Genomic DNA, 23,855 nt, shown 5'->3' on the forward strand with positions numbered 1-23,855 from the left:
AATTGAGGGCCCACCCCCCAGGTGGACTGATGACTCATAGCCTGTGATGGGACGTGGTGACTTCCCTGATCTAGTGTCCACACCCGCAAGAATACAGCTGTCCTGAGGGCCACATCCTTGATTATAAACCACTTTGTATTCAAACACAAACCACTTGGCAGAGGCTTCCAGGAAGCTAAGAGAACACTTCATCCTTTGCAGATTATCCACCGGATAGTGTCTAATTCACCAGTGTCACCATGGGTGGAACCTGCTTCCACAAACCCAGTGTCATCCCATTTTGCAGTGTCAGCCCCAACTCAGTGGGGGCAGTTTTTCTCTCCATTAGAGGAAGAGATTTGTATTAATCCTTGAGTTTGTTTATTTGGGGTTGTGCTCAGGGCAGTGCTCAGGACTCACTCCTGGCTCTGCGCTCAGGAATCCTGTTGGTGATCAGGGGACAATATAGGATGCCAAAGATAGAACCTGGATTATCTGTGTGCAAAGCAAAGTACCCTCTCCACTGTGCTATCCTTTTGGCCCCTGGAAAAAACATCTTTTCTGTTTGTTTGCTTATTTGTTTTTTTTTTTTTTTTTTTTTTTTTTTTTTTTTTTTTTTTTTTGGTTTTTGGGCCACACCCTGTGACGCTCAGGGGTTACTCCTGGCTATGCGCTCAGAAGTTGCTCCTGGCTTCTTGGGGGACCATATGGGACGCCGGGGGATCGAACCGAGGTCCGTCCTAGGCTAGCGCAGGTAAGGCAGGCACCTTACCTTTAGCGCCACCGCCCGGCCCCTGCTTATTTGTTTTTGGACCATACTAGCAGTTTTCAGAGGTTACTCCTGGCTCTGTGCTCAGGAATGCATTCCTGGCAGTGCTCAGTGGACCATATGGGATGCCAAGGATGCAACCTGGGTCAGCTACATGCAAGGCAAATGCTATGCTATCGCTCCAGTCCCATCTAGAAACCATCTTAATGTTAATAAATGACTTTACCTCTCAGACAATATCCCAGATTGCTTTCCTCACTTCTCTAAATTCTGTTGCCTTTCTCAAAGCCTTTTTTTTGTGGGGGGGAGGCTTGGGTTTTTGGTTTTTGGCTATACTCAGTGATGCTCAGCAGTTACCCCTAGCTATGTGCTCAGAAATCGCTCCTGGCTCGGGGGGCCATATGGGACACCAGAGGATCGAACCACGGTCCATCCTAGGCTAGCACTTGCAAGGCAGATGCCTCACCACTTGTGCCACTGCTTTGGCCCTCTCAGAGCCTTTTCTTTCTTCTTTTTTTTTTTTTGGTTTTTTGGGTCACACCTGGCAGTGCTCAGGGGTTATTCCTGGCTCCAGGCTCAGAAATTGCTCCTGGCAGGCACAGGGGACCACATGGGGCGCCGGGATTCGAACCGATGACCTCCTGCATGAAAGGCAAACGCCTTACCTCCATGCTATCTCTCCGGCCCCTTCTTTCTTTCTTTCTTTCTTTCTTTCTTTCTTCCTTTCTTTCTTTCTTTCTTTCTTTCTTTCTTTCTTTCTTTCTTTCTTTCTTTCTTTCTTTCTTTCTTTCTTTCTTTCTTTCTTTCTTTCTTCCTTCTTTCTTTCTTTTTCTTTCTTTCTTTCTTTCTTTCCTTCTTTCTTTCTTTTTCTTTCTTTCTTTCTTTCTTTCTTTCTTTCTTTCTTTCTTTCTTTCTTTCTTTCTTTCTTTCTTTCTTTCTTTCTTTCTTTCTTTCTTTCTTCCTTTCTTCCTTCCTTCCTTCCCTTCCTTCCTTCCTTCCTTCCTTCCCTCCTTCCTTCCTTCCTTCCTTCCCTTCTTCCCTCCCTCCCTCCCTTCCTCCCTCCCTCCCCTCCCTCCCTCCCATCCCTCCTTCCTTCCTTCCTTCCTTCCTTCCTTCCTTCCTTCCTTCCTTCCTTCCTTCCTTCCTTCCTTCCTTCCTGCTCAGAAATAGCTCCTGGGAGGCACAGGTGACCATATGGGACAATTCGAACCAACCACCTTTGGTCCTGGATCGGCTGCTTGTAAGGCAACCGCCGCTGTGCTATCTCTCCGGGCCCTCAGAGCCTTTTCTGATGCGATTGTGTCTCTTGCCCCTGGCTGACTTAACCCTCCAACTCCAGGAGGATGATTTGGTTCTGTGAGACTCCTAGCACTCCCCTTCTTAGGCTATGGGCAGAATTTGAAGAGACCATGTTGACTGGACATGGATCGAATAAAGATTCAGAAAGAAAATGCCACTAGGACTATTAAATCCAGTTCTACTATTAAATCCAGTGGCTCAGTCACAAGATCATCACCCTTGGTGATTCCCACAGCAGGAAGCATTTATCCTTGCTTGAAAGATGGGCAATGAGCAGTGGGTCAATGGTCCCTTGAAACTTGAAAGGTCCCCCTCCTTAATTGGGAGCTTTAGGCCAGAATTAGGTATCGGTCAGAATCTGGCTGTGATCTCTTATATCTTATGGCTCAAGTGTCTTCTTGGGCAGAAATAAGGTGAGAGCAAGGGAGAGGGAAAAGGAGAGAGAGGTGTGGGCTAAGAAGGGTTTGACATTGTGCTGCCATAATGAATTGGTTAAGATCAGGTATGGAGAGGCTGGAGTGGTGGCGCAGGTGGTGGGGCGTTTGCCTTGCACACGCTGACCTAGGATGGACCTCGATTTGACCCCGGCATCTCATATGGTCCCCCAAGCCAGGAGCGATTTCTGAGCTCATAGCCAAGAGTAAACCCCTGAGCATCACCGAGTGTGGCCTAAAAAGCAAAAATAAAATAAATAAATAAATAAATAAATAAATAAAAGATAAAGTATGGAGTTGACTGAAAGGGTCACACTGCACATGCTGACTTGAGACCAGGGGTGCTGTTAACTGGGCTACCAATACAGTCACCTTTTGTGCTGAGGTGCAACAAGGTTTTGTCCTGTTTGCTCTAAAGATGATAGTTTGGATTCTTCATGTCCCTTCTGAGCACACACAATTATTGGTCCTCATTGAGTATTCCCAATGTTTTTCGTTGAGGCTCTAGTTCCCTCCCCATAGGGAAATTCACCTGACTAGTTCCCAGCTCCAGTTCTTTGGGCTCTCAAAGATTATGGGGCCAAAGCCATAGCACAGTGGGGTGAGTGTTCGGCTAGCATGTAGCCAACCCAGGTTAATCCCTGACATCCCATATGGTTCCCCTAGGACCACCAGATCTGATCTTGAGTAGAGAGCCAGAAGGAAGCCCTGAGCATCATTAGGTGTAGCTTAACAAAATAAAAGATTTCATTAAGGAGTTGTCTTTTGAACATGAATCTTCTATGCAAAAAATAATGTTTTTACTTAGAAAACGTTGTAAGAAGAATGTCCCAAGTTTCCCTATAAATTTAGCAATAGGGTCCACATGTTTTTTGTTTTTCTGCTTTGGATGCTACACTTGATGGTGCTGGAAATCAAACCCTGGGCTCCCCTCTACAACCCACCACTCCCATTTCTGTTTGTGCTTAAGGTCAACATTACTATATCCGGTGTCAACTGTGCTGGCTCTCTGTAAGGTAAGTGAGACCATGTGACTGGCAGCCAATATTTGTTAGCACTTGAGATAAACTTGCTTCACCCTTTTGAGCAAACTGAGTTTTCAGCAGCAAACAAATGTATTTCCTTGGGAATAACTTTTCCTTAGGGGGAAAGCTCTTTTTTCCTTCTCAAATGTCTAACAAATATAAGACAACAAGGCTGGTCTGATGGCAGTGGTTTATCAGAACTTATTAGTATCACAAAAGTTGGTATATAACCCCCCACACACACTGCTCAATTTGACTGGCTTTAAAAAAAAATAAGACAACAAAATGTGCTCAGGGGTCACTCCTGGCTCTACATGCAGAAATCGCTCCTGGCAGGCTCAGGAATCACATGGGATGCCGGGACTTGAACCACCGAGAGGGAGACTTTTCATGAAGGAAATTCACTGAGTTTCCAGAAAAAAAAGCCTCTCGAGAAGGAAGTTAAATACACAGAATCTTTTATATTTATTTATTTATTTATTTATTTTGGTTTTGGGACCACATCCAGTGGCACTCGGGTTATTCCTGACTCTGCATCTACACGAAAAATCTTAAATACAGCACCACAGACATGAAGATTGCCTAAGTGTAGCAAATGCATAAAAGTTGGAATGACATCTCCTTAATAAACTATTTAATAGGGGCTGGAGCAATACCACAGTGGTAAGGCATTTGCCCTGCATGCTGCTGACCTGAGTTCAATCCCTGGCATCCCATATGGTCCCCTGAGCTTGTCAGGAACAACATCTGAGCGTAAGCCAGGAGCAATAGGTAAGGGTGCTTGCTTTACATGCAGTCACAGGGGTTGATCCCCACCATTTTATATGGTCCCCCAAACCCACCAAGAGTGATTTCTGAGTGCAGGATCAAGAGTAAGCTTATTTCTGGGTGTGACCCCAAACCAAAAGCAAACAAAAAGAATTTCAAGCTTATAGCTGATGATTCTCAGGTCAGCTTTTTTGGCATCTCACACTCAGTAATTAAAAGGATTTATGGTGGGGGGGGTGCAAGAGGGCATGGGGGAGAAATGTTGGTTCAAAACTCTTTAGCCTTTCAGTTATGATGATGTGCCATAGAAAAGGCCAATTTTGGGGCCGGGAAGGTGGCGCTAGAGGTAAGGTGCAGACGCCTTGCAAACGCATAGCCAGGAGTAACCCCTGAGCATCAAACGGGTGTGGCCCAAAAACCAAAAAAAGAAAGAAAGAAAGAAAAAATAAATAAAAAAGAAAAGGCCAATTTGGAACTGAAGCAATAGCACAGCAGGTAGGGCACTTACCTTGCATGCAGCCAAGCTAGGTTGGATCCCCGTCATCTCATATGGCTCCCCTCCCCACCAGCATGCCAGAAGTGATTCCTGAGCACAGAGCCAGGAGGAAGCCCTGAACGCACCCAGGTGTGGCCCAAAAACCAGGAAAATAAAAAAGGCCAATTAAGGCCAATTTATGCCTGGGAGATAAGAGATGGCATCTCCTGCCCACACTCACCCCATCAGACAGAAGTATGAAACCTGGGTGGGGGAGGAAAAAAAAGAGAAGTATGGAGCCTGTACCATGCAATTCTAATTTTTGAATTAGAAAAGCAAAAAGAAAGAAGTGAGGGCTCGGAGAGATAGCACAGCGGCATTTGCCTTGCAAGCAGCCGATCCAGGACTAAAGGTGGTTGATTCGAATCCCGGTGTCCCATATGGTCCCCCGTGCCTGCCAGGAGGTATTTCTGAGCAGACAGCCAGGAGTAACCCCTGAGCACCGCCAGGTGTGGCCCAAAAACAAGAAAGAAAGAAAGAAAGAAAAGAAAGAAAAGAAAGAAAGAAGAAAGAAAAGAAGAAAGAAAGAAAGAAAAAAGAAGAAAAGAAAGAAAGAAGAAAGAAAGAAAGAAAGAAAGAAAGAAAGAAAGAAGAAAGAAAGAAAGAAAGAAAGAAAGAAAGAAAGAAAGAAAGAAAGAAAGAAAGAAAGAAAGAAAGAAAAGAAGAAAGAAAGAAAGAAAGAAGAAAGAAAGAAAGAAAGAAAGAAAAGAAAGAAAGAAAGAAAGAAAGAAAGAAAGAAAAGAAAGAAAGAAAAGAAAGAAAGAAAGAAAAAATAAAGAAAGAAAGAAAGAAGAAAGAAAAAGAAGAGAAAGAAAGAAAAGAAGAAAGAAGAAAGAAAGAAAGAAAGAATAAAGAAAGAAAGAAAGAAAGAAAGAAAGAAAGAAAGAGGGGCCGGGCGGTGGCGCTCGAGGTAAGGTGCCTGCCTTACCTGCGCTAGCCTAGGAGACGGACCGCGGTTCGATCCCCCGGCGCCCCATATGGTCCCCCAAGCCAGGAGCGACTTCTGAGCGCATAGCCAGGAGTAACCCTGAGCGTCACCGGGTGTGGCCCCAAAAACCAAAAAAAAAAAAAAAAAAAAAAAAAAAAAAAAAAAAAAAAAGAAAAAAAAACAGAAAGAAAGAAAGAAAGAAAGAAAGAAAGAAAGAAAGAAAGAAAGAAAGAAATGAAACCAGAGTGCCTCTGATTTCTTTTTTGTTTTGTTTTGTTTTTTGGGTCACACCCAGCAGCACTCAGAGGTTACTCCTGGCTCTACAATCAGAAATCACCCCCGGCAGGCTCGGGGGACCATATGGGATGCCGGGATTCAAACCGCCATCCTTCTGCATGCAAGGCAAACGCCCTACCACTGTGCTATCTCTCCGGCCCCAGCCTCTGATATTTTATCTAACTGAATATATCTGAGTCAAATTAATGAGCTAGCACAGCCCATCACAGCACTCTCACCTATATTCCTGCTTCTGATGTTTACAAGCTGAGTTTCTTATCCCCTCAGGATTTTAGGGCTCTTGAGGGAACTCGGCTCACAGTATTTCCAGGAATAGATCAGCTAAATCTGCAGAGAAAGGAGGGAAACTGGGAGGATTAGCCTCATAACTTTTGTGATGGCAAAAATTTCCCCTAAAACTGGGTGTGTGCATGTGCTCTAACCATTGGGGAATCCCCTCACTCACCTTCACTCCATCTTATTCTTTTCATTTCATATATATGCACACTCCATTTTTCTTTCTTTCTTCCTTTTTTACCCCCAGTGTTGATTTCTGGGGGTTCTACTGACCTTTTTTGGGGACGCTCCTCCTAGCACTGTGCTCAGAGAGTGACTATGAGGTTTAGAATTCAGGCCTCTGGCACGCACAGCCTAAGTATCCCTGAACACACCAAAAATATATATTGGGGCCAGAGCGATAGTACAGTAGGTAGGGTATTGCCTTGTACACAGCCAGGTCAGGTTCAATCCCCTGCATCCCATATAGTCCCCAAAGCCTGCCAAGAGTGATTTCTGAGCACAGAGCCAGGAGTAAGTCCTTAGTGCTGTTGGGTGTGGCCTTAAAACACACACACACACACACACACACACACACACAAACCCCAGAATCAGAAAAACCCAAAAATATTTATTACAAAACTGTGTTTAAATCACCCACTTATACCACAGCTCTGTATCACTCCACACTTTTGCTCATAGGGGAGCCAGTGCTCATAGCCACTGACACCAGTTGAGCTCCAAGGCTCCAGCTTTGGAGCTTTCTGACCCTCTGTGGCGTTAGCTTCAGTTTCCAGAAGCAGAAAGGAAGGAGCTGGAGCCCCTTAGCCATGATGCAGAAGGCAAACCTGGCAGCCAGCTAGTCAATGCTTCTGCCCAGATTTGCTTCACGTAGTTCTCAAGGCCACCTGCTTCTTTCCCAAGAAGCAAATCCTGTGGTTTTACCAGAAGCTTCAGCCCACAGCTTCTGGGAAATAGCACAAACTCCTATACCACCTATGATGTCAGTTACTTACTGGATATTCCTTGTGACATTTGCTTGCTTTGGGGCCACAACCAGCGGTGCCTTACTTCTGGCACTGCACTCAGGAATCACTCCTGGTGGTGCTCTGGGAACCCTAGGGGATGCCGGAAATCAAGCTCAGGTCAGCCACAGGCAAGGCAAAAGCTCTTCCTGCTATACTATCATTTTGGCTCCTCAGTGTTATCTTTTTTGTTTGTTTTTGTTTAATTAATCACTATTATTATTATAATATATCCAGGAGCAGACAGACTATACAATTTCATGTCTTTTTTTTTTTTTTTTAAGTCACATCCAGCAATGCTCAGAGCTAACTCCTGACTCTGCACTGAGATCACTTCCTGGCTGTGCTCAGGACCCTATGAGATGTTGGGGAACAAAGTCAGGTTGGCCATAGGCAAGTCAGGTGCCCTCCCAGCTGTGCTATTGCTCTGGCCCCTCCTCAGTGTTACCTTTAAAGGAGGTAGTTTTGTTGTTGTTGTTTTTGTTTGTTTGAAATTCTTAAAAACAAGCATTCACTCAATATTTACTGTTCACCTTTTCCAAATGAGACAAAAGGCTGAGTTGGCGATGAGAGTGGGCAGTGGGGTAGGGAATTTACCTCTCAGATAAAAAAGTAGAGTGGGACTTGGGGGACCCATTGTGGTTCTGAAGATTGAATCCAGGTCTGCCACATTCAAGGCACGTGCCCTCCATGCTGTACTATTTCTCCAGCCCTTGACCACAGGATCTGATTGAAGTTTCCCTCTCTCTTAACATTGGTCCAAGCTGGCAAAAGAGTGAAAGAATCTCAGAGGATAGTTAACTATTTACTAAAGGCCTAGACCAGGTAAACAAACACCTTTGGGTTAAAGGGCATTTTCTTTCTAGAACTTTATAGAAAGTTCTTCAGGAAATTTTTTGTTCCCAACCATTTTTCTTGGGGTTTCTACATTTATTTCCTTCCTTCCTTCCTTCCTTCCTTCCTTCCTTCCTTCCTTCCTCCCCCTCCCTCCCTCTCCCCTCCCTCCCTCCTCCCTCCCTCCCTCCCCCCTCCCTCCCCCTCTCTCCTCCCTCCCCCCTCCCTCCCTCCCTCCCTCCCTCCCTCCGTCCTTCCTTCCTTCCGTCCTTCCTTCCTTCCTTCCTTCCTTCCTTCCTTCCTTCCTTCCTCCCTCCCTCCCTCCCTCCCTCCCAGTCATGGCTCTGTCCTTGGGAATTACTCCTGGTAGTTCTCAGGGCACCAAATGGGATGCCAGGAATTAAACCCAGGTTAGCATTGTGCAAGGCAAATGCCTTACCCTCTGTGTTTTTATTCTATTTTTTGTTTGTTTGTTTGTTTTGGGAGTCACACCTGGCAGCACACAGGGGTTATTCCTGGCTCTACACTCAGAAATCACGGTTGGCAGGCTCAGGGGACCATATGGGATGCCGGGATTTGAACCACCATCCTTCTGCATGAAAGGCAAACGCCTTACCTTCATGTCATCTCTCCAGCCCCTGTATGTTTGTTCTTATAAAACTTTATCTTCTTAATATTTGCCAACTTCCTGGATTTATCAAATCTCTCTCTCTGGATTCATTCTTAATCCTTTTCTCTCACAATATGAAAAGGTTGGGAAAGTACATGTGTTTATGAAATGAGCTAAGACTTTTTCTTTTTTGGTGGGGGTGGGAGGGCACAGCTCTCGATGCTCAAGATTTATTCCTGGCTTTGAGCTCAGAAATCACTCCTGGCTATGCTCAGGATACCATTTGGGATGCTGGGAACTGAACCTGGGCTGATGCATGCAAAGCAAATGCCCTCCCTGTTGTCCTATCACTCGGGCTCCTCATTACTCTTGTAAGGCAGTGTTGGCTTGAAAACAGAGGCAGAGGGCCGGGCGGTGGCGCTGGAGGTAAGGTGCCTGCCTTGCCTGCGCTAGCCTAGGACGGACCTCGGTTCGATCCCCCGGCGTCCCATATGGTCCCCCAAGAAGCCGGGAGCAACTTCTGAGCGCATAGCCAGTAGTAACCCCTGAGCGTCACAGGGTGTGGCCCAAAAAAAAAAAAAAAAAAAAAAAAAAAAAAAGAAAACAGAGGCAGAGAATCAACTTCAGAAAAAATTAGTACTTCTTGAGGCTATAACTGTCCAATAACTGTCCTGAGTTTTTATCAATTGTTGGCACACTAGGGAGGTTAAAAAAAAATGGAGTTATTGTGAATAATTGTCATATTGGAGATGGAAGGGAGAGTTAAAAATAATTGATTACATTTCAATATAACTGAAGGCCACAGACTCCTGTTGCCTCTGTTCCTTGTTTTTAACACTGGGCAACTTTGACCTTTAGTTTTTCATGTTCTCCTTGGCCCAACTGAGAACAATGTGCAGATCTTTATTTATTTAGCTGACTTCACCTAAGGCTGTCAAACAGAATCCGGGCTGGAACCAATGCAAGATCCGTAAAAACAATTTATTTTTTCTGTTTTTTGGGCCACACCTGGCGGCTCTCAGGGGTTACTCCTGGCTCTGTGCTCAGAAATCACTCCTGGCAGGCACGGGGGACCATATGGGATGCTGGGAATCGAACCCAGGTCCATCCTGAGTCGGCCACTTGCAAGGCAAATGTCCCACTATTGTGCTATTTCTCTGACCCGGTAAAAGCAATTCTTAAAAATTGTCCAGAAATGATCTGAGATGTTTTTACAGCTTCCATGCGATTCATTTCTTCCAAAAGGGCTAAATAATTTTCCCTTTTTGATAAGGCAATGGATTGACTAGGAAAAGAGATGATATAGTATATAGTGAACAGTTACATAGCTAATAGGTGAATAGTTAGTTAATATAGTGATATAATAATAATATAGTGAATAGTTCAGGAGCATCTAGAAATTCGAGGGACACCTGGCTGAGTTGTGATGGATAAAATGGGCACATACAAAATTCCCTTCAAGCATCCCTAATCTGGAGACGGGGTAGACGTAAAAAAATTCGGTAATAAAAACATGACATGTGGGGAAGAGGTGGGCATATGGGCAATACAGTGGCTTGAGGGTTTGAAAAGGTTTGGGGGAGATGGGGGTCTGCACCAAGACTTGTACAACAGTCCAAAGAAGCAAGGCCTGGACAGACTTAGCTAGAGATGAGATTTGCCCATTCCTAGTTAGGGCTGAGGATAGAGCAAAGGATGCAGTAATGTCTGGCTGCTTTGTGGCTGACCTTGAAGGCCAACTTGAGTAGCAGTGGAGAAAAACTCAAGTGGAGCAATGATTCCCAAAGGTCTCGGAGTTGGTTCAGAGGAAAGGAACAAAGCGGGAATTGGGGAAAGAAAGAATTAGGGTGATCTGGTGACAGGACTGGGCGAGATATAAAGGAAAGGGGAGGCCAGGCTGATAGGATCTGAGTAGTAAGCATATGACAGGACAAACTGCCCCAGGGGGTGGGGGCGTGGGTGAAAGGGGATGGAGAGATCCAGATATTGATTAGCAAAGAAGTACTGGGACAGACCATCCATCGGTGCACGTTGGAGTGGGTGGAAGTCACTAAGGAAACAGAACAAAGACAAAGAGAAAGAAAGCCTAGACTACAACCCAGCAAGTGTGTGGGTGTGGGTGTATATATGTGTGTGCCAGCTGTTACCCCAATGATGGCAGCAGAGGGGAATGGGTTCAGTTGCAAATGCTTCCGGAAAGAGATCACTGGCCCCTGACTTCCCCCACCCCAAAGGGCAGACACATTTTGGCCAGAGAGGTCCGGCTCAATCTCGACCACCACCCCCAGCCAGTCCCTGCAGCAATATCACCATGCAAGAAGACCTAGCTAGCGTCCTCTCACCACTGCCGGCGAGTGCAAACTCCAGCCTCCTTCATTCCATCTTCCTTGCAAGGGGCTTCGGAAGCCACAATTAATAGCGACCTTCCCCTTCACCCCCTACTCCTTCACCCCTTCCTCTCTTTCCCTCCAGGTCCCTCTGCTTCCTCGTGGTGGCCACAAGCAGGGGTGCTGGGCGGCGGGTGCGGGTGCAATTCGAACCAAGGCTAGGCAGTGACCGACTTCTGTGCAAAAGTGGGGAACTGCTGAGGGCAGGAGAGCATGCACAGATATAAAACTGGGGGCCACTGGCTATTATTGGGGGAGAGAAGTTCAGGAAACTAAGCGGCCTATGCCCTAAGGTGTGGGAACCTGTGAGCTGCGGCCTGAACGCCACGGGGTGAAGCTAGGGAAGGGAAGAGAGCGGACTCCGTTCACAAGGCAAGAAGACAGTAGAGTTGCAGCGTGAGTTCAAAGACTACAAGTCCCAGGATGCAGCGCGGCAGGAGGGGGGGGTTTGGGCAGCGGAGTCGAAAGCTCAGCGGTAGGCGACGTAGAGCGGATGAGGGAAAAGCAGTGCATGCTGGGTCTTGTAGTTTCCTGACCCAGCCAGAGGCGGGCTGGAGCGCGAGTCCCGCCTTCGTCCCGCCTTTTGGCCACGTCTCCCTTCTCCTGACCAATGCCGTCTTCCGCCGCCCGGGCCCGTGCGGCGCTCCTCGGCTTCCTATTGGTCGAGACGCTCCTCGGAGGCGGTTTCCTAGACGACGACACCGGAAGTCGGGGGAGGTGCCGGGCGGAGAGCTGAGGGCGGCGGCGACTGCAGCGGTGCGGCGGCGGCGGCGGCGGCGGCGGCGCTGGCGCTGGGGCCAGGCTCGGTGACTGGGGCGCGACCGACAGTTCTGCGCGGCCGCCGCTCGCGCTCCCCGGCAGCACGGCTCGCAGCCTCCTGGCCGCCGGCGTCCGGCGATGTGTCCCCGCGGCCGGGCGTAGCCGCTGCGCGTGCGCCGAGGGGCGGCGGGGCCATGAGCGGAGCCGGCGGGTCCCCGGGGCCCTGGAGCCTGGTGGCCGCCGCGGCCGCGCTCTGGCTGGTGGCGTCCAGGGCCCCGGGCGCGATCGGGGCGGCGCCCATGAGCCGGGAGGAGAAGCAGAGGCTCGGGTAAGGCCGGGCGCGGGGCCTGTCATTGCTGGGGGTTGCGGGGGGCTCGCACCCGTGCCCGGGCGGCGGGGGACACACCTGGAACTCTGCTCTGCAACCTCTCCTGATGTTTGTTTATTTGTTTGTTTGTTTGTTTATTGTCTGCAGCTTCCTGGGGCCCGAGTTCCGGGAAGCCCCAGCGGAGCTGACCCGGTTACTTCGCTCCAAGTATTTTATTTTATTTTATTTTATTTATTTTTGGGGGGGTCACACACCGGCAGCGCTCAGGGGTTCCTCCTGCCTCCACGCTCAGAAATTGCTCCTGGCAGGCTCGGGAACCATCTGGGATGGATGCTGGAATTCACCGTCCTGCATGCAAAGCAAACGCCCTACCTCCATGCTATCTCTTTGGCCCCTCCAAGTGTTTTCTACATGATCAGCATTCATTATTATTTTGGTTTTTAAGATCTGGCTCTAGTTCTATTGGAAAGGATCGAGATTTCAGTAGCCTTAAATTCGGGGTCTAGTTTTCTAGTATTGGCAGGGCCCCAGCCGTGCACTAATAAGAATTGCACGGAGCTGCAGAGAACGAGTACAGCTGGGGGTTTTGGGGGGGGAATGCAAGGAGAAAGCGTTTCTGACTGAGAAGCCTGAGCCCCCTCAGCAGGTGCAGATGGGAGCCAAGCCAAGGACCGCAGCCTCCCCCACTTCCCCCCGGTGGGCAGAGCCTACCCAGCTATGGGGCTGTTCTAAGCAGGAGGCGCCCGCTGAACTATTACCACCCAAGGTTCTCCTGCCGGATTTCAGGGATTTGGGATCCGGTGGAAGTGGAAACGCTGTCAGGCTGCAGAAAGGTGCTAGGAATCTCGCTTTGCTTTGCAGGCATGGCCTGTCCCTGAGTGTGTCCTCTTGAAGAGTAGCTCTTGTTCATGCAGGAAGAGGAGAAAGGCCAGGGGCAGAGAGAGGACAAGTAAGATCTGGGGCATAGTCCCAGGATACAAAGGAAAAAAATGGAAATAATAGAAGAGCATTCTGTGAGAAGGTACTAGGTATCCGCTACCTGTATTCCTGTCCCTTTTTATTTTCATCAGAAAGATGGGATAGAAAGAGGTGGAACTGGGGAGTTTAGTTTTATTTGCTTCCTTATTTAATGGAGGTGGGAACACTGTAATCATATTTAAATAAAGCAGCAGCCAAAGGCTCTAGGTGGAAAAATGAGAATGTGTCAGCTGTTAGGGTTTCCAGCAAACTTGAACAAGCCTCTTTGATTTTCTCTCAACAGTTTAATGTTCCAGGCCCAAGAGATAGCACTGCGGGTGGGCACTTGACTGGCATGCAGCCAATCAGGGTTTGATTCTTGGCATCCCATAGAATCCCCTGAACCCTGCCATGAGTGATTCCTGAGTGCAGAGGCAAGAGTCACCCCTGAGCATTGCCAGTGTAACCCCCTAAAAAACAGAAAGAATGGAAAGGCCCACCAATGTGTCCCATGATGAGCAGCGACGCATCCCTTTTTTTCCAGATAGAGGCCAAAGGTTGACCTCCCCAGAGCTGGTGGGGCCCCGACTCCTGTCCCGGCTGTGTCCTTACCCCTGGAATGGGCTGCTGGGGCTGACAGGGTCGCTTCTGACCTCACTCCTCTGTGCCTTTATTCAGTGCTTCTCTATTTTCTGTCATGCCCCTCTAGGAAGAAGAAAACATTTTTCGCGCCTATATATATATATATATATATATATATGTATATATATATATACATATATATATATACATATATATATATAAAAAATAATTTGAGCTGATTTATTTATTTTATTTATTAATTAATTAATTTATTTATTTTTGGTTTTTGGGTCACACTCAGCAGCGCTCAGGGGTTACTACTCCTGGCTCTAGCTTAGAAATCACTCCTGGCAGGCTCAGACCATATGGGATACCAGGATTCGAACCACCGGCTTTTTTTTTTTTTTTTTTTTTTTTTTGGTTTTTGGGCCACACCCGTTGACGCTCAGGGGTTACTCCTGGCTATGCGCTCAGAAGTCACTCCTGGCTTGGGGGACCATATGGGACGCTGGGGGATCGAACCGCGGTCCGTCCAAGGCTAGTGCAGGCAAGGCAGGCACCTTACCTTTAGCACCACCGCCCGGCCCCGAGCTAATTTTTTAATCAGAGGTGATGTTTGGATTAATGGCTACAATGAGCACGTTTTGCAATGCATAGCTTTTCGAAGCGGGGTTTGAAGCAGGACACAGCAACTCTCAGCTCCAGAGACATACAGAGACATAAACACAGGACTTAGCTTGTCATGACAGTGTTTGCCAAGGTCAAATGCGCCCCCCTTTATGGAGCCACGACCCACCCTGGGGGCACGCCCCACTATTTGAGAAGCACTGCTTTGTTGCAAGGTTTTATCTGGGAAAAGTCGCTGGATTCTTCATGTTGACCTGGATTTTTATTCTTTTTGATTTTTTTTCCCAATTTTTTATTTTAGTTTTTGGGTCATACAAACCATACTCGGGGCTTACTCTTGGCTCTGCACTCAGGGATCATTCCTGGTGGTGCTCAGGATTCTGGGGATCAAATATGTGGGGAACAGCTATGTTCAATGCCAATGCCCTTCTGAGATTTAAGCCTTGGACAGAGGGGTCAGGAGATGTCCCAAAGGTCACAGCTTAGGTGCTGCATGTGGGGTCAGGGTCCCAGAGTAGCCAGTGAGCAGCCACCTGGGAGATGTTACTGAGCCGTGTTGGGATGTGACCCCAATTCAGCACAGCAGACGGAAAGTTTTTGTGTATAAATCCTACCAGTTTGGAGATTTCCGGGTCAAATTTTGAGAACTTTTTTTTTTTTTGCAATTATTTGGCCTGTGTACTCAGCCTGGCTGCTTGTAAGATAGAAATAAGGTCTAGGCTCTAAATCTAAAGTAATAGTGACTGATGGCCTCCTCAGGGGCATTTGCAGGCACTGAATTGATTTCGTCCCTTGATCTGTGCCATTTCTTTTTCAAACCCCAAATAATGACTTACGATTTAAAAAAAAAAAAGCCTGACTCTTTTCCCTCCCAAACCAAATAGTTCATAAGGGAATGTCTATTGCAGGCAGACATTGTGGAATTCTTTACCTAGCCACATGGAATTCTGTCCTCCTGTTTCACAGCAGGAGCGTTTGTTAGTGTTACTCCTTTTAATACAATCAGAAAAGGGCTGGAGCCAGAGGACAGCAGGTCTGGCTTTTGCTTTGCACATGGCCACCTCAGGTTTGATCCCTGGCACCACATATGGTCCCCTGAGCCTACTAGGGCTTAAGCCAGAAATAGACCCTGAGCACCCTAGGGGGTGTCCCCCTCCAAAAAGGAAAAGGGGGGATGGGGAGATAGGACAGAGGGATAGGTTCTGACCTTACACCCAGCTGACCCACGTTTGATTCACAGGATCACATGTAGGCTACCGAGCACCACCAGGAGTGATCCTTGGGTGCCACTGGGTGCAAAAAAGCAAAGAAAGAAAACATTTCTGTAGCTCATTGGCAAGCAAAGACCTTCTGAGAAACTTCTGAGAAAGTTGACTTACATAAATTATTGACCACTGAAATGGACATACTGTCTGAATTATGGAACTGAGCTCTTGTACTTTTTTGTTGTTTGTTTGTTTGGGGACCATAACCAGCAATGCCCATGCTTTACTTCTGGCTCTGCACTCAGGAATTATTTCTGGCAGGGCTCTAGGGGCTCTAGACTCTAAAGGGTTGCCGGGATCAAACCTGAGTAGAAGGCAAGCCCCTCCCTGTTGTGCTATCGGTCAGGCCCCATTTCACATTTTTTTTCCCCCGTGGTGAATATATCTAAAACTTAATGGAAATATTATCCCCCCCTCCCCATTTTCCACTGATCTGCCATTTCTATGACTTGGTGAAGATGTAAATAGTTAGAGTTAGAAATATCTTGTTATTTCCCCTGGTGCACAGGGTTTACTTCTGGTGCAGTGGCAAAGTGAGGTAGATCCATGCATTGGCATTCTAGGGATCATGCAATGTCAGCCAGAGAACTTGGGACTCCCCACCGTGCCACAGCTGTGCTCCAGCACTCAGATGAGAGAGAGAGACTCAGATGAGAGAGAGAGAGAGACTCAGGAGAGAGAGAGACTCAGGAGGGAGGGAGGGAGGGAGGGAGGGAGGGAAAGAGAGAGAGAGAGAGAGAGAGAGAGAGAGAGAGAGAGAGAGAGAGAGAGAGAGAGCACAGCTAGATGTGTAAGAAAGAGAGAACAGCTAGATATAAACTCCCCAATATATAGGTTCCCCTTCAAAGTAGGGAAACCAGAAAATCATGCATGTGATAGCAAAATGGTGAGAATGTGAAGTCTCCTCATTTGCAAGCAGGAAGGAGTCCTAATCCCGGGAACTCTGTGCTTCACAGTGCCCGCAAGGCTGGAACAAGTTCTAGCTCATGTTATTTGTACCTCGCTCCCTTGACCAGTGCCGCAGGAGTTTCTCCCTCTGCAATAAATTTGGGGCCTTTCTGAGCAGAATCAGCACATTCTGTTTATAGATCACAGTGCTTGAAATGGAGACTGTTTGCTGCCTTTTTTTTTTTTTTTTTGCTTATTAGCAAACTTGAAAATCCTTATCTAATCTGTAGTATAATTGAGACATGTCTAGAGAAGATTCTTTAAAACCTGACATTGTTTTTCAGAGCTGATGGATGATCCCTTTTTTCAGGTTTTTAAGACAGACAGCAATGGCTAGATGTGCCACTTCATTTGGTGTTCTTAGTGGCTATTAAATTAAAAAATTTGACAAGTTTTGAGTTTATTTTGATGGCCAGTATAGCCAGAATCTATCTGGAAATTATGCCATTGTTGCTTGCTGCTTTATTATCAGTACTGTTTCATCTACTATGCTTGCGCACACATGCACCCACCTCTGTGAGGATCTGTGTCTGTCTTTGTATCTGTATCAGGGGATGGAATTCAGGACCTCTGCCACTGAGCTACATCCCTAGCCCCATAATTCTCTTTTTGTTTTTAGTTTTTGGGCCACACCCAATGGTGCTCAAGGTTACTCCTGGCTCTGCACACAGGGGTCATTCCTAGTGGTGCTTGGAGAACCACATGAGAGACTGGGGATTGAACTCGGGTTGGTCACGTGCAAGGCAAACATTCTCTCCCATTGTACTATCTATCACCTCAGCCCCATAATTCCATTTTGTTACATGACTATGGCAGTGTTACAGGAGGCCAAACCAAAATGTGACTTGTCTTTAACTGTTTTTTTTTTTGTTGTTGTTGTTTTTTTTTTTTTTTTTTGGTTTTTGGGCCACACCCGGTGACGCTCAGGGATTACTCCTGGCTATGCGCTCAGAAGTTGCTCCTGGCTTCTTGGGGGACCATATGGGGCACCGGGGGATCGAACCACGGTCCGTCCTAGGCTAGCGCAGGCAAGGCAGGCACCTTACCTCCAGCGCCACCGCCCGGCCCCTTGTTTTGTTTTTTGTTTTTGGCACCATGGTGCTAGGGCCAGGGCCTCCACCATACCAAACTAGTGTCTACCACCCATCCTGGGCATTTGTTTATTGAATTATCAGTACCAATGATTGGGACTTTGAGGAAACTGTAAGTCAATAAAAAGATTGAGTAGCTATTTTTTGCTGATTATTTTTGGAGCCATTTGACCTGGACCTGTTCTAACAGCTTTTGTAGTTTTTAAATTTTTATTTTATTTTATTGAAACAGTTGTGATCTACAGAGCCCTTCATAGTTGAATTTCAGATATACAATGAGTCAGGACCCTTCCCAATACCAGTGCTAACCTCCTTCCACTAATGGACCCAGAATGCATCCTATCTCACCACCCTTTGTTCCCTGGCCTGCCAGTGTAACAGGCCCCTTTGAGTTTAGATTGTTAAAGTTTAGGTCCCTTGATTCTATTATTATTGACTTTGGCTTGGATATTTAGTTCTTTCCTTATTTATTTCCTTGCCAGTGTATCTGAGATCACTTGGCTGCTGGCCCCCAACCTTTCTTTATTCCTTTCTTTTTAGTTTTATAGAAAAATGTGGGAATATGTGGTAATTGTGTTTTTCCCCTCCCACCCACTAATTGTAGTTTTAAAATTATTATTTGAATGTTTTGGGGCCATACTGGTGGTGCTCAGGGATTACTCCTGGCTCTGTGCTCAGCAATCACTCCTGGCAGTGCTCAAGGGATGCCAGGATATGGGATATGCCAGGAATTGAACCTGAGTCCGCCCCATGCAAGGCAAGCAGGCACCTGCCCTTTTTGCTATATTCCGGCCTCTAACTTTTGTTGTTTGTCTTCAGCTTTTACTCCCCGGGCCTGAGGCTATTTGATTGACAGCCAGGCCTTTTGTCTGGGTGGAGGTGAGGGGTACAGAATGGATTTCCTTCACTTGGTTTGGGGGACAGGAGCCTTCATTCTATCCTAAACAGCCACTCTGGGATTTGGAGAAGTCACCAGGTTCAATTGGTTAGTAACATGATTTCTCAGCTTACAGGGAGATAGTATTTGACTTTTATTTTTTTGAAGAGAGACCCTAGGGAGCTCAGTGCTTGGGAGATCCGACTTTGGGTCTCCGAGACTTTCCACAGAGATGCATGAGATTTTTTTTTGACATGTTACCTCTATTAATGTGCAGTGAACTAGGCGTAAATGATGGTACCCCATTTTAGGGGAAGGACTGTGGTGCTGGTAAAGTCAGTTGGTTCATGGTATGTGGGACACTTCTCCCACAATGCTTCTCCATGCTCAGGGATCATTCCCTGTGGTACTGGGGTAACCCTGGGTTACCTGTGTGCCAAACTGGGGTGAGGCTTTTGTTGATGAGGCCCCTGTTCTCATTCACCAATCCTATCCTGGAGCAAGATCTGGAGTGGAGGCGGTAAGTGGGTCCCAGATCTATGTTGAGCCAGCTTCATCCACAGCACCTCTTTGTCTTCCCAGTGGGTTGAGCTCGCTTCGGCAATGCTACTTATGTCCCACATGTCTACACTAGCCTTTAACACTGTCCCCGCCAGGGCTGTGATTTGTGTTTGATACATTACAGCCACCTGAACCACGTGCCATGTGTGCATCAGCGTTTATTTGTTTCTTGTTTGTTTTTGCCTTTCCTGGCTTGCTCTGCTTCAACTACCCATTTGCTGAGGAAGCAGTGGAAGGCTCATTTCTCTGAAATTACTCCAGTAAGAAAGTATGATCCAGGGCCAGAGAGATAGCATGAAGGTTGGGCGTTTGCCTTACATGCAGAAGGACGGTGGTTCGAGTCCCGGCATCCCATGTGGTTCCTGAGCCTGCCAGGAGCGATTTCTGAGTGCAGAGCCAGGAGTAACTCCTGAGCGCTACTGGGTGTGACCAAAAAGAAAAAAAAAGAAAAAAAAAAAAAAAGAAAGTATGATCCAGCTTGAGATGGTGGGTAAAAGTGTATCTGATAATACTAGTGTCTTAACCTTATGCCCCCTTCTCACTAGATTTTTTTTTTTCAATTTTTCCTTTTTGGCGCATTTTTAGAAAGGTATGTTCGTTTTCTTGAAAGCCAATACATAGAACATACTTATTTTTCTCCCCCATTTCTGCTCTCTTTTACCTTAGGAATCAAGTACTGGAAATGTTTGATCATGCTTTTGGTAACTATATGGTAAGTAGAAAGCTTATCTTTACACCCCTTTCTGTGAACTGATTATTATGTGCACACAATTAAGAATCTTGAAGCCTGAATTAATAGCACATATTTTTTTTTTTCTTCTTTTTTTTTTCTCTTTCTTTTTAAAGAAAGGAAAAAGAAAGAAAGAAAGAAAGGAAGGAAGGAAGGAAGGAAGGAGGGAGGGAGGGAGGGAGGGAGGGAGGAAAGAGGGAGGGAGGGAGGGAAGAAAGGAAGGAAGGAAGGAAGGAAGGAAGGAAGGAAGGAAGGAGGAAGGAAGGAAGGAAGGAAGGAAGGAAGGAAGGAAGGAAGGAAGGAAGGAAGGAAGGAAGAGGGAGAAAGGGAGGGAGGGAGGAAGGAAGGAAGGAAGGAAGGAAGGAAGGAAGGAAGGAAGGAAGGAAGGAAGGAAGGAAGGAAGGAAGGAGGGAGGGAGGGAGGCAATAGCACATATTTTAAAAGGAAGTTTTTGAAAAAAACAGTGTAAGCAGCAGCTAATAGAGTTCCAGGAAGAGCTTCTCAGGGAAACAATGTTTTGAATAGTTATAAATAAATTTAATTATATTATGAAACTGTTTCCTTCTGATGCTATCAACAGTGTTTGAGTGTTTTATATGCTTAACTAGCATGGATATAAAAATGCAGACGAAGCTATTCCTGCTCTTAAAGGAAATCATTTTCTGAATTGAAAGTATTGGGTCTAGAGTGATAGCACAGTGGGTAGTGAGTGCATTTGCTTTGCAAGCTGCCGACCTGGGCTCGGTCCTTGGCATTCCCCCGAGCCTGTTGGAAGTCACTTTTGAGTGCAGAGACAGAAGTCAACCCCTGAGCACCTCCAGGTGTGGCCTCCACAAAAAGAAAATTACTTACAAAAAAGAAAAAAATTACAGTACAAGAAGAAAACCATTGCTTCAAAGAGCCACATTCTCCCCTCATTTCTGTCCAGCTCATAGCCTCAATGTGGACTTTGGTTCCTGTCTAATTTACTTCTTACATATGCTGATCTGTATTGTTTTGAGGCCTTTTGTTAACTGGGGAGGACAGAGTTTCAGTTTGGCCAAATGGGAAAGTTTGGGAGCTCCATTGCAGCTCTGTGATAATACTTAATGCTACTGAATTAAAGCTTCAAAGTTCACAGCAGGAGCCAAAGAGTGACAGAGGCCTGAGTGGTTTTGGGGCCACACCAGCGATGCTTGGGGTTACTCCTGGCTATCTGCTCAGAAATAGCTCCTGGCAGGCATGGGGGACCATATGGGACACCGGGATTCGAACCAACCACCTTTGGTCCTGGATCGGCTGCTTGCAAGGCAAACACCGCTGTGCTATCTCTCTCCCAGAGGCCTGAGAGTGGACTTTGCATGTGGGAGATTTGGCTTTGAGCACCCATACCTAGGGTTGCCTGAGTACTTTTTTTTTTTTTTTAAAGATGGGAGATCTAAGTGAAATAAGTCAGAGGGAGAGAGATAGACACAGAATAGTCTCACTCATCTGTGGGTTTTAAGAAAAATAAAAGACGTTTTCATAATGCCCAGACAATAGAGATGAAGGCTGGAAGGGCTGGTTCGTGATATGAAGCTCATCACAGAGAGTGGTTTTTCTTTTTTTGTTTTGTTTTGTTTTTTGAGGGGTCATACCCGGCATCGCTCAGGGGTTACCTTGGCTCTACGCTTAGAAAAAACTCCTGGCAGGCTCGGGGACCATATGGTATGCCGGGATTTGAACCACTGCCCTTCTGCGTCTAAGGCAAATGCCCTACTGCTGTGCTATCTCTCAGGTCCAAGAGAGTGCTTTTTCTGTTTTGTGAAGCATGTGAGAATTTAGATACTTGAACTAAACATCCTCTCAGCTAATAAATAGCATATTCTGTATTAAAAAATAAGAATAAGGCCCCATACCGGAGCCCTTCTCCCTGGCCTGGGGAGTGCTGGGAGGCTTGGCAGGCCCCCAGCCATCCTTGTCTTTTTCCCCTGACTCCAGGCCTTCCCTGGGTGCCAGCTCAGATGGCCAGAAGTGGGTTCAGGTGGACTCTTAGTAGTCATTAGGCTTCCCCCCTACCTCTCCCTACACTAATGGGAATGTTCTTTTGGAGGAGGGCGGGCCGTTCTAGCACTGGTTTATATTGGGACAGTCACTGGATTTTTTTTCTCCTTGTTTTCCTATTGATAGTATTGTATGCATATATTTTATATATCCATAATATCCATCTTGTATTGTGACCTTGATACTGCCCTACAAATCTCATTTCTAATATTTTACTGCCTCAGTCCCAACCCTTATTTCCCCTCATCTTCCCATGTAGGTGCGGCTCATGACATGAAGCTCACCACAGAGTGATAAGTGCAGTTAGAGAAATAACTGCACTGAAAACTATCATAACAATGTGAATGAATGAGGGAAAAAGAAAGCCTGTCTCAAGTACAGGTGTGGGTGAGGTGGAGAGTAGGTAGATCCGGGAAATTGGTGGTGGGAATCCTGCACTGGTGAAGGGGGGTGTTCTTTACATGACTGTAATCATACAACTACAATTATATTTGTAATCACGGTGTTTAAATAAAGATAATTTATATAAAAAAAAAAAGGGCCTGGAGAGATAGCACAGCGGTGTTTGCCTTGCAAGCAGCCGATCCAGGACCAAAGGTGGTTGATTCGAATCCTGGTGTCCCATATGGTTCCCTGTGCCTGCCAGGAGCTATTTCTGAGCAGACAGCCAGGAGTAACCCCTGAGCAATGCCGGGTGTGGCCCAAAAACAAAAACAAACAAACAAAAAAATAAGAATAGGGGTCAGAGAGATAGCACAGCAATAGGGCATTTGCCTTGCACGCAGCAGATCCTAGATCCAGGACGGATGGTGGTTCGAATCCTGGCATCCCATATGGTCCCCATGCCTTCCAGGAGTGATTTCTGATCGCAGAGCCAGGAGTAAGCCTTGAGCACTGCTGGGTATGATCCCCTCCTCCCAAAAAAAACCCCAAGAAATAAAATAATAATAAAGATGGGAGCAGATATCTGGTCAGTTTTCGTATTTTGGAAGGAAACTTTACAGTTGAATTTATGTTGTTTCACATCATAGTTTTTTATGATCTGGTTTATATAATTTAAAATATATGCCTGTGGGTTTTCTATTATGATTTGGTTCTATAAAATGTAGCTGGAAAAGTTTGGCAAGGAGCTACCTTTAATTGATTCTACTGTGAAGCTTTGGCAGCTGATTCTGTGACCCCATGATTTTCATTCTGAATCAGATATCAGCATTGTCTTGATGAACTGTTAAGCATTTAATCTTTGTGCTTTTTTTTGTCTTAAGCATATCTCATTTGCTTTGGTTTAGGAGTACATATGGAGCTTTTTTTTTTTTTTCTCTTTTTTTTTTCTTTTTATTTTATTTTTCTTTCACATATGGAGCTCTTAATTGTTTTTCAATCATGCAGTTTTGGGTGTCTTAAGTCACAGGGAAACACATTATTTTTTCTGTTGGTTTTGAACCACACCTGGTGGTATTCAGGGGTTACTCCTGGCTCTGTGCTCAGGGCTCACTTCTGGTGGTGTTTGGGGACCATATGGGGATGCCAGGAATGAAGCCCAGGTTGGCCATGTGCAAGGCAAACGCCTTCTCTGCTGTCCTGCTGCTCTAGCCCCATCTGCAGTATTTCTGTCTAACATCCACGACCGCCAGTTCTTTCATTTGCGGGGAGAACATCATTTTGCAGACTTTGATGGTTTTGCAATGTCCCATGGCTTCACCTGCCCAGGCACAGAGTTCCACTTTGGGCTCCCCAGCCTGATAAAATGTTATTGCAGAGTCAGATCAATAAAGAGGCTTCATTGGCAAACACAGTTTAAGCTTCATTGGCAAGCACAAGGGGAGAGGGGAACCAGGAAGATGGGCCTCCTAGGTGATCCTCAAGGGACTGGGACCTTCTCAAAGGTGCCTTGCAGATGGCTCCATGCCCAGCTTCATCCTGATGGTGCTGGGCGTTGGGGGGGGCTAAGTGGTGCTGGCGC

At 46.4% G+C, this 23,855-nt stretch overlaps 1 protein-coding gene across 1 annotated transcript in view; it reads left to right on the plus strand.

Moving 5' to 3' along the window:
• Positions 1-12,111: 12,111 nt before the first annotated feature.
• The window catches only part of EDEM3 (ER degradation enhancing alpha-mannosidase like protein 3), a 44,830-nt gene continuing 33,086 nt past the window's right edge, over positions 12,112-23,855 (plus strand). The window contains exons 1-2 of the mRNA XM_049776436.1: positions 12,112-12,232; positions 19,807-19,852. Of these exons, the coding sequence (XP_049632393.1) occupies positions 12,204-12,232; positions 19,807-19,852 (75 nt within the window). The 5' untranslated portion in view covers positions 12,112-12,203. The remainder of the gene's footprint in view (positions 12,233-19,806; positions 19,853-23,855) is intronic.

Source organism: Suncus etruscus, chromosome 7 (assembly GCF_024139225.1).
Source record: "Suncus etruscus isolate mSunEtr1 chromosome 7, mSunEtr1.pri.cur, whole genome shotgun sequence".
NCBI classification, from domain to species: domain Eukaryota; kingdom Metazoa; phylum Chordata; class Mammalia; order Eulipotyphla; family Soricidae; genus Suncus; species Suncus etruscus.